The sequence below is a fragment of the Lygodium microphyllum genome, chromosome 30 (assembly GCF_053477565.2).
Source record: "Lygodium microphyllum isolate KBCC chromosome 30, Lygodium_microphyllum_v1.1.10, whole genome shotgun sequence".
NCBI lineage: Eukaryota > Viridiplantae > Streptophyta > Polypodiopsida > Schizaeales > Lygodiaceae > Lygodium > Lygodium microphyllum.
The window spans coordinates 34,411,234-34,422,170 of NC_141164.1; the positions used below are offsets into that span (position 1 = coordinate 34,411,234).

The 10,937-nt window shown below is 40.9% G+C and overlaps 1 protein-coding gene across 1 annotated transcript; it reads left to right on the top strand.

The window, feature by feature from the left end:
- The first annotated feature begins 6,416 nt into the window (after positions 1 to 6,416).
- Positions 6,417 to 10,477, top strand: LOC148009713 (pentatricopeptide repeat-containing protein At4g18520, chloroplastic-like). Its single transcript, XM_087672752.1, has one exon. It carries the CDS (start codon positions 6,620 to 6,622, stop codon positions 9,413 to 9,415), a length of 2,796 nt encoding a protein of 931 aa, XP_087528878.1. The 5' UTR covers positions 6,417 to 6,619; the 3' UTR covers positions 9,416 to 10,477.
- The last annotated feature ends 460 nt before the right edge of the window (positions 10,478 to 10,937 follow it).

Sequence of the window (10,937 nt, forward strand, 5' to 3'; positions counted from 1 at the left end):
ACTCACATAATATTTGTACCATAACCTATTCATGGTTTTGGATCCTCAAGTGTGGGATAATTTAGGCTTTGATTGGAGTTTGACCCATCTCCTAATTGCACTTGCACGTGCACAAATCAGTGCATAAGTAAGTTAGACACACCCCTTCTCTGGAGAGCATATGTTGACTTGCACGATTTTTTTTTTTTGAAGGCCTATTTGAAGAACTGAAGAACCATCAATATTGGTGACCTCTATATCCCTACTAGCATTCCATGATTTTTTCTTCAATGAAGCCATAATTGTGTGAAAAGTGCAGATCTAGAGCATTGCAAGAGCTATGGAGAATGAAAAATGAAGACAAGGCTCATGTTGACATAGACAAAGAGAGACCGACTATTACACAAGTGAATTAGGTTCCAAGATGGAAGCTTGGACTCATAAAGACAATCTTGTGTAATGGGCCGACAATAAAAAAGACACTAAGTGAAAGTACAAAGCATCATGGTATTGTATTCATTCCATATGAAAGTGATAGTCAAGTATAATGCTTTATAGCAGTTGGGTAGGTAGCATTTTGCACCATTGTGCTTATGGGATTCAGGACATCTCTTCCTAAAGCATACATCATTTTTCATTTCTCAACACCCCCCCTCAAATGATGAGTTCCTACACTTGCTGGCTTTTGCCTCCCCTACATGGTGACATGGCCGGGAGATTACCTCATAGGCAACCTAGTCAAGTTAAAGCTTGAAACTTTACATCTTTGGCAAGGATTTTTACAAAGCAAATCCACTAAGGGAAACATAGAGATCCACTGTGGAAAAAACATATGAAAGATACAATGAAAATTCTTTGAAAACAATTTGTCAGAGTTGTTGATGGTAGCAGAAGCATATTCTTCTTCTTCTTCTCTTTCATTCATGAAGTGATTCTGGTGGTTACCATTATGCATTTTTTGTGCTCTTTTATGGTGGAAACATTCATTGGCTATATGGCCACTCTTACCACAATAATGACATGTAATCCAATCTTTGTTGTTAGTGTTGAATCCTCGACCTCTTCCTTTGGGTCCAGCAGCTCCTTTGGTGTATAAGAGATTTTTCCTAGATGATGGGACACCATCTTTTGCATTCTTGTTCTTCTATTTGTTCGCTTCATCAATAAGAGAGTGCTCAATATCTTTAAGTGAGAGACTTGGAACATTAATTAGGGTGGACACAAGATTCTCATATGGATCCTTATTTACACTTGCAAGCAGTACGACTATTGCTTCATCTTCATCAATATTCTTCTTAAGAGTTGCAAGCTAGGATTTTAGGCTCTTGAACTTGTTAATGTGTATGGTCATGGAAGAACTATATTTTATATCCAGTTTATAAAATTGCATGAGTAATTTTACCTTTGAATTCATTGCTTGGGTACCAAACATCTTGTCAAGTTCCTCCCAAGCAATTCTAGCATCTCTAATGCCTGAGATATGATGTAGCACATCATCACTTAGTTCCCAGGCAATGATGCGTAGTGCCTTGCTATTCATCTCTTCCATTCTTTGGTTTTTGTGGAGCTACTACAAGGATCCCACTTTCTAAATCTTATTTCTCGTCATCTGCATCACCTTCATCATCTTCAAAGAGATCCCAGAGGTCTTTTCTCAGGAGGTGGTACATGGTCTTTTCCTTCTAGGCATGGAAACCTTCTCCATTGAACTTTGCTATTTACTCAAGCTTTGCCATGTTTATAATCTTTAATTAACCAACAAAAGAGTTGTATTTCAATGTGTCAAGCAACACAAGTGCAAGATAGTGTTAAGACACACTCGGTAGTATCAAGAGATACTATGTCTAGTCTTGAGCTTGAATCTTCTTTCTTCTTGATGATGATTCTTGATGCTTGTATTGTCCTTGTCTTGTCCTTCAACTTGAGTTTAGTAGCAGATTTGAGTAACAGTGCTTGGATTTGTCAAATGGATTTGAGAATGGAGTGAAGAAAGAAGCTTGAATGTTAATGGCTATGATGTTTATTAGGGTTTTAAAGCACATGTGACTAATTTTTTGGATGGTACATCGGCTAAGTGGATGATCTAATTGAATATTTGATGGAGAGGAAGCTTAGAAGCCACCCTTCAAATGCCCTATGCTCAAAGGAGAAATTGCAATGCACAGGTAGAGATCGAGCTGTACAAATTTAGACAGGCGTAGAAATTACAACGATCACAAATTTTGTCAATGTTGGTGCATAGAGTGGCCAATGTTGATCTGTAAAGTGGTACAAAGTTGCGCCCTAAGTTGAACAAATCCTCAAAAGAAATCGTAGTGAGATATGGCCTCGATTGTGAGATCCAGGAGCTCAAATGACTATAGGTCCTATTTGGCTATGGAGGACACAAAGAACAAAAGTTGACAACGTTGAGCTATAGATGACCTAACGTTGAGCTCTGAGGTGATAGAGAGGAGCTCGAGGAGTAGGAGTAGAGATCTCCAAAAGGAAGCTCGTCAAGTTCTTGTCTGGTTGAAGAGATCTAAGAGCTTAAAGCAGGGTAGGTGTAGGGTTGCTATGGTTGCCAAGCAGGGCAGTGAGAAGGAGTAGGAGATGGGGTTCTAGACTTTTCCTAGAGCTCAAGCTAAGCTAGATGAGAGTGAAATAGAGCTAGAGGAGTAGTGCCATGCCCAACTGGGCTCTGATACCATGTGAAAAGTGCAGATCTAGAGCATTATAGGAGCTATGGAGGATGGAAGATGAAGACAAGACTCATGTTGACATAGACAAAGAGAGACCAATTGTTACACAAGTGAATTACATTCCAAGATGGAAGCTTGGACTCATAAAGACAATCTTGTGTAATGGACTGACAATGACAAAGACACTAATGAAAGTACAAAGCATCATGATATTGTATTCATTCCATATGAAAGTGATAGTCAAGTATAATGCTTTATAGTAGCTGGGTAGGTAACATTATGCACCACTGTGCCTATGGGATTCAGGACATCTCTTCCTGGAGCATACATTATTTGTCATTTCTCAACACATTGATGCTTCATGCTACCATCATTTTCCATCATCGAGCCATATCTTTTGGACATTATCTACAACATCAACAAGAGCATTATTTTCTTCGGTACTAGGTTTTTATTATTAGGCACATTATTCTTCAACACAAGTTCTTAATTAACAACATCCATTTCTCCACCATCAGGACTACTACTTCTAGGATTGTTCCCAGCATTCCACATTTTCAATGCAAGCTATAGCATGCTACCTACAATGTGAGTGCCATGGGATTGGCACTCTTCTAGGATTGTTCCTAGTATTCGACATTTCTAGTGTAAGCTATAGCATGCTACCTACGATGTGAGTGCCATGGGATTGGCACTCATCTAGGGGAGAAATATTGTTAACGTTATTTTGAGAAGGCTATTGTAGCACAAGTGCAGATGCTATTTTTTGGTGGATATTTATTTTTTGAAGCTTCATTATATTATTTTGGGCACTTGTGTATTATGAACATCATCATATTATCATGGGTGTATTATTTTATGGGATTCGGGCTCACTCCCATTAACATTGTATTTATCACCCGGGAGTTGTGCACATGCATTTGTCATAGTATTAGAGCAGGCTTGGTCTATCTAGGCTAAGGTTCAAGCATTCTATGAGGATTGACTAGCTTATATCCGAAAAAAGAAGTAGAATGCCCAAAGGAGGGTGCAAACCCTAATTCACAGCGGTGGAAACCCTAAAACACAAAAGGGGCACAAACTCTAATTTACAAGGGCACAAATCCTAAAACACAAAGTGGGGTGCAAACCTTAACCCTAAAATGGTGCGCCATCCTAGAGAGGTGATATAACCCTAACCCTAATTTGTGTCTACATAAGGGTGGGAGGTCTTAGTTGTATTGACTCCTTTTGGTGTATACATGTTACGGAAGCTCTATTTAATACAAATATTGAAGCTTTCTATTCTCTTCTTCTATTCTATCATCTTGCTTCCATTGTTGAGAGTGAGAGGTGTGTCAAGCGAGGGAGTGAGAGAAGGTGAAGCTCTTTGTCATCTTCTTGCTTTTCTCTTTTTCTCTACTAGCTTCTCAACTCGTTAGTGTGCTTGGTGGTAGATGCGAAGGAGTAACAACATTGGATTGTGTTGATCATAGTCATGGAACTATCTTTGAGCCTTCAAGCTTTTGAACTATAACATGGGAAGGTAAATTGGTGAGTTCACTACACCTCGAAGCTAGTGTTATGTTCTTGCTTTCTTGGGATAGAGAGAATGATGCTTGGTTAGTGTAGAGTGGGGTGTTGAGAGACAAGGTGAGAGATTGCTGTTAAAGTGAGTTACAACTTCTGGAGAAAATAGAAGTCCATCCAAAGTCTTGATTGTTGTGCACTTTGGATGGTAATCATTTTATAGTTAATACCAAAGCCTTAGTAGTGATCTTGTACAACATAGTGAGTGTAGTAAGGGGACTCCACTTACTGAGTTTAATCAATCCCGAGTTGACCTCATGAGGAAGTGTGCCTACCTTGCACCAATCATTTACAATAACAATACACTCCCTGCACAATGATCCCACATGGCTTTATAGAATTCTTTAGGCAAGCCATCTAAACTTGGGGTTTTCCCATTCTCCATAATATTTAAGGCATACTCTAGTTCATTTGTTGAGAAGGGAGCATCAAGTCGATTGACTTGTTCTTTGGAAAGGGTAAGCATAAATCCATCAAAGAACTTTTGGATCTTACTTTCATAGTCCCAAGGTCTAGGATAGGGTTGTCTTGTAATGTTTGCTTAGTGCCATTTAAAAGCATATAGTATATGCTCCTTATCTGCAAGTCTTCGACCTCCCTAGTGTTTAGTACAACTATATCTAACCTTGTTTACCCTTTTTCTTTAATGTGTCAAAGTAGAAGGAGGAGGCATCATCTTTAGCCTCCCATTTAGCCCTTATTTGAGCTTTTGCAACTTTTAACTTTATGGGTTGCTTGAGATTTAAGGAATGATTTAGTCTTGTGCAGTAGTTTGCACACAATAGGGTCATTAGAAGAAATAGAAACAATAGACAGAAGAGCATGTCTAACTCGGGAGTAAGATCCAAAGTAGTTCTCCTTTTATGTGCAATAGTATGGCCATGTTGCTTGGCTACCAAAATAATTACCATAAGAGCCACAATGTTTTTTAGCCATATCCCGTGTACTTCGCTTTAATAACAAAGCAAGGGTCCTCCAAAAATGATATGTTGAGGTGAAATAGCAGTGATCCTCCATTTGTACCACAACTTAATAGTGGATGAAAAGTCATTTGAATAGGGCAATGATTTGATGCCACAATGTCAACAAGGACAACCAATTTGCAATCAAGGGAGATCCAACATGCTCCATCATTAACATAAGCCCTATCCAAGCGTGCAACTCTCTAGTTCTCCCCATATTGGTGATTATGGCACATGTGGCATATCTTTTCTTTTTGACTAATGGGAACAACATCCGCCAACGCAATCATAACGTGCGATTTGTCTCAGTTGTTGGTTTCTACTATAAGGATTGTTCGTCCATAGTGTGACATCATCTTTTCTAATGTCACGTTCCAGACCTCCATACACAATGTTAGGATGCTGAACAATCGATTTGTTAGTTTTTACCACTATTTGCTTTTATGTGCCAAGTTGTTGGAAGCATAGATAGATACCAAGTTAATCTTCTCCTTACCCAATGTGATTTCAGTAGCAAGCAAAGATCTCTCCTCTTGTGACCACAACAACTTAGGTAGTAGACACTATTTGCTAGTTTTTCCCACTATCTCCTATGTGCACTAAGGTGTTGTAAGCATAGACAGATACTAGGTTAATCTGCTCCTTACCCAATGTGATCTTAGCACCATGCAAAGATCCCTCCTCTTTTGACCACAACAACTTAGGCAATGGACAATCTGATCAATATTAGAGAATTGCCTCATCCCCAAACACACCCCTTAGCTGGTATCCCTAAGCATTCAAGCTAATGGCTTCATCCTGTCCCAATTTTATTTTTTGCAACATAATGCTATTAGGTTTTTTGTGTGTAAGATATCCTTTTCCTCTTTTCAGACTATAGGCCCCTAATGTTCATTTTCAGTTGGTGAGCTGAGCAAAGCCATGAAAAAATTGTGTCCCACAAACCTAAATTGGAGCATGAAGGCTTTACCTTGGGGTAGTTAACCACAATTAAACTCCTCATCCATTGTGGTGGTCAATCCATACAGTAAAATAAGATCCAGATGACACATAATTAGCATAGCGATGCCCCTTCTATGGCATTGTCCTTGAGAGGCTTCCTCTTGTATAAGTGCATCTTCCTTAACCTCATTCCGAGTTTCCAAAAAATGCTCATTAGCGTCTATACCCATGTTAATATTAGAGAAAATTGAGCGTCTATTCCCATGTCAACATTAGAGAAACTTGTTGGAAGCCTCTCATGAAGCAAAGGTTTAACCTTCTGTTGTGTCCTGCACATTAAGCCAGTCGCTCTGTTGGAACGCTCGCCTATACGTTAGTTCGCGAGCGCGCGCGCGCGCGCGAGAGAGAGAGCGCGAGCGAGCTCCTTAGATAACTGCAAGTTCAATAACAGAGGAATGGTCCACTCCTTTGGGGCATTTCTCTATTATGAGAGCTCTACCCTGCACATCACAGATCAGTTCTACACCCCTGGACTTGAAGCACACAATCAACAACCAGCCCTTGTGTGTTCCCGGTTGGTATAGTCCAGCTCAGGCCGTGGAGGAGGTCAGAAGGAGAGGGCTGAGATTGAAATATGGACAGTTCTCTGTGGGAAAGGAGAAACCGATCACGGGAATCCATCATACAGCATCAGAACAAGAGGAGCAGGAGGGGCTTCTCCCTGGTGGGAACCTTGAAAGCCAGAAATCTCGAGGGTATTCTGATGTCCTGGTGTCAATCAGGGCTTGTGCCAAGAATCGGGACCTGATCAATGCCAGCAGAATACATAATGACATCCTTAAACATGGTTTACTTGAAAAGAACCCTTACATAGGCAGTGCCTTAATCAGTACCTATACCAAATGTGGTGCGCTTGCGAAAGCGCAGCAAACATTTGATCAACTTCCAGTTCAGGAAGTGATCACTTGGAATGCTCTAATTGCAGGATATGCCAAACAGGGCCATGGTGAAGAAGCAGTGATCTGTTTTGAACGGATGCAACATGAGGGCATTTCCCCAGATTCTTTCAGCTTTGCTTGGATTCTAAAAGCCTGTGGCAGCTCAGGAGCCATTGGAAAGGGCAAACAAATACATTCGGAGATCATTGGAGAAGGATTGCTGGAGGAAAATGTTGTGCTTGGCAGTGCGTTGGTCAATATGTATGTAAAGTTTGGTGCACTTCAAAAAGCACAGGAAGTTTTAGATGAGCTGCCGAGTCGGAATGTAGTCACTTGGACTGCACTAATGGCAGGGTATGCTCAACAGGGACATGGTGAGGAAGCACTGAACTGTTTTGAAGGGATGTTATGTGAGGGTTTCTCTCCGGATCCTATCACATTTACTTGCCTTTTGAAAGCCTGTGGCAGCATAGGAGCAGCTGAGAAAGGCAGCAAAATACATGCTGAGGTTGCTCGACATGGATTACTGGAAAAGAATATCATGCTTGGCAGTGCATTGGTAGATATGTATGCCAGGTGTGGTGAACTTACAAAAGCAGCAGAGGTGTTAGCAGAGCTCCCCACTCGGAATGTAGTCACTTGGAATGGGCTAATAGCAGGATATAACCAACATGGACATGGCAAGGAAGCACTCAATTGTTTGGAACAGATGCGACGTGAGGGTGTCTCTCCTGACTCAGTCACCTTTGCTTGTGTTTTAAAGGCCTGTGGCAGCATAGAAGCAGTGGAGAGAGGCAGTGAAATACATTCAGAGATTTGCAGAGATGGGTTGCTGGAAAACAATTCTGTACTTGGTAGTGCATTGGTGGACATGTATGCCAAGTGTGACGCACTTCCAAAAGCACAAGAAGTTTTTGATGAGCTTTCTACTCCGAATGTAGTAACTTGGACTGCTCTGATTGCAGGATATGCCCAACATGGGCATGGTGAAGAAGCACTGAACTGCTTTGAACAGATGCAGCGTGAGGGCATCCTTCCAAATGCAGTCACCTTCGCTTCTGTGTTAAAAGCCTGTGCCAGTAAAGGAGCAGCTTTGAAGGGCACTCAAACTCATGCTCAAATTGTGGGGTTGCTAGAAAAAGACAATGTGCTTGGCAGTGCTTTGGTGGATATGTATGCCAAATGCGGTGCACTTCCAAAAGCACAACAAGTGTTTGATGAGATTCCAGTGCGAGATGTAATTACTTGGAATGCACTGATCACAGGATATGCTCATCATGGGCATGGTGAGGAAGCACTGAACTGTTTCAAGCGAATGGAATGGGAGGGCCTCTCTCCAGATGCGGTCACTCTCACTTGTGTCATAAAGGCCTGTGGCAACATAGGAGCAGCTGAGAAGGGTGATGAAATATACAGAGAGATTGCTAAAAAAGGGCTCCTGGAAAACGATATTGTGCTTGGCAGTGCGCTTGTGGATATGTATGTCAAATGTGGTGCGCTTGAAAAAGCACAGGAAGTGTTTGATGAACTTCCTAACCGGAATATAGTAACTTGGAATGCATTAATCACAGGTTTTTCACAACAGGGGCATTGTGAGAAAGCATTGAAGTGTTTTGACTGGATGCGATGTGAAGGCCTTCCCCCCGATGCAATCACCTTTGCTTGTGTCCTGAATGCCTGTGGCAGCATAGGAGCAGCTGAGAAGGGAAAAGAAATACATGCAGAGATTGCCCAAGGGGAATTGCTGGAAAAAGATGTGCTTGGTAATGCATTGGTGGATATGTATGCCAAATGCGGTGCGCTTGAAAAAGCACAACAAGTGTTTGATAAGCTTCCGAGTCGGAATGTAGTGACTTGGAATGCGATAATGGCAGGATATGCCCACCATGGGCATAGTGAAGAAGTGCTAAGACTTTTTGAACGAATGCAACATGATGGCCTCTCTCCAGATGCTGTCACATTCACTATTGTGCTTAATGCATGCTGCAACTCAGGTCTGGTGGATGAATGCCAAAACCACTTCAGGACAATGAGCACATCCTATGGTGTATCTCCAACTTTTGAGCACCACACCTGCATGGTCAATCTCTTTGCCCGTTTAGGTCACTTTGACAAGGCATTAGCAGTGATCAAGAAGATGCCATCTGCCCATCTATCGATGTGGTGTGCTCTGTTGGGTGCTTGTGAAAAATGGGGAAATGTGAAGCTTGGAAGAGTGGCCTTTGAACATGCAGTACAATTGGATGAAAAGTCCACTGCAGCTTATATCTGCATGAGTAACATTTATGCAGCTGCTGGTATGCAAGAGGATGCAGATAAAATCAAAGCCATGTTAGCATCATAGAAGAGGTCAGGAATAGAAGAGGTCAGGAAGTTGTTTGTGGACTGACGCAGTGCATGCCTGAGGCGCTTGTCAGAAGTGGCAAAAAAGGAAGCGTGTCTTTGACCATGCAGTACGTTAAGATAAAAGGTCTGCTGCAGCTTTATGTCTGTATGACTATAAGTCTTGCATAGGTGCAGGATGTTGCAGATAAATTTGAAGGCATGGGATTAAAAATGAGGCATGTTGATATCTTCTACATGACGAGTCATGTGCATAGTTGTAGACCCATGCAAAACTGCTGATGTTAGACATGGGAGCGTGGCATTACATGTTTACACTAGCAAATCAGAACGCTGAAATGCCTTGTGTATGAGATGCCTCCACTATTCATTACAGATGAAAGATGTTCCACACCAGGCTTCATGGATATTCCCCGCTCTACAGGAAAGAGATGGGCACCCTTTTACAGCAAATGCATGACAAAGGTTGGGCTAAACTTGACTTTGTCTCATTCTTCCGAATGCCTTGGAACAGTCATCGGCACAAAGAATGAAAGGACTTTGACTGGGTCTGAAGATTTCATGCAGGAACCAAAAGGGTCAAGTGTTGGAGACAGTTGAGAATCAGACAGCTACTCCCAGCTGGATGTAGTCACAAAAGACTGGGACCTAATTTTGTTTTTGTGATCTCCAACCATCTATGAAGGACCAAGATTGAGGCGTTACTTCATAATGGATGCATTGTCTTAATCATGCTAAGGTTGCTACCATGAAATGCTGAAGAAGCACATGAGAGTGAAATAGTTCAAAACCTAGAAAGCCTCATATGGAAGAGGCCTCTAATAATAAAGAGACTACATATGTCTTCACACATCACTGTGTAAGGAATCGGGATAGTTCTCACAGTTTTTACCCATACACCACAATGTAAAGTACAATTTTCACACTGCTTCTACCCATACAGGCTTACAGCATAATATAATGAACACAGTATTCCACGTAAGCAATCTCACAGTTTCTTTTGCAAAAGCATATCTCCTCACATAAGGCTTGGCAAATCGTTGCAACCTAATGTATGAACTGTATTATGTTGATGGACGTTTTAAATTGTCTCATCCTCAATATCTCCACTTTGTTCACATGCTTTCTGCCACTTGTTTTGCACCTGACTCTTTTTTGAATTCATCATCACCTGACAGCATCATCGTCATCATTACCGCTATTTGCATCGCTATCAGCGTTTCGCTATATCACAATTAGCGATGCATATAGCGATCCTGACGCTGTTATTTTACGTCACAAATCGTCGTTGCTATCACCTCATTCCCTTGTAGTGAAACTTAGATTAGAAGTATAAAAAATATTTAGCATATAATTTTAAATGTATTTTGTAAGAATATCTTAATAATATAATAATATTATATATATATATATATATATATATATATATATATATATACACATACATACATACACATACATATATATATACATACATATATATATATGTGTGTGTGTGTGTTATGATAAATTTATGGTAAAAA

Coding starts and splice junctions, on each gene's coding strand:
- LOC148009713 (XM_087672752.1), top strand. CDS start 6,620: ATGAGAGCTCTACCCTGCACATCACAGATCAGTTCTACACCCCTGGAC.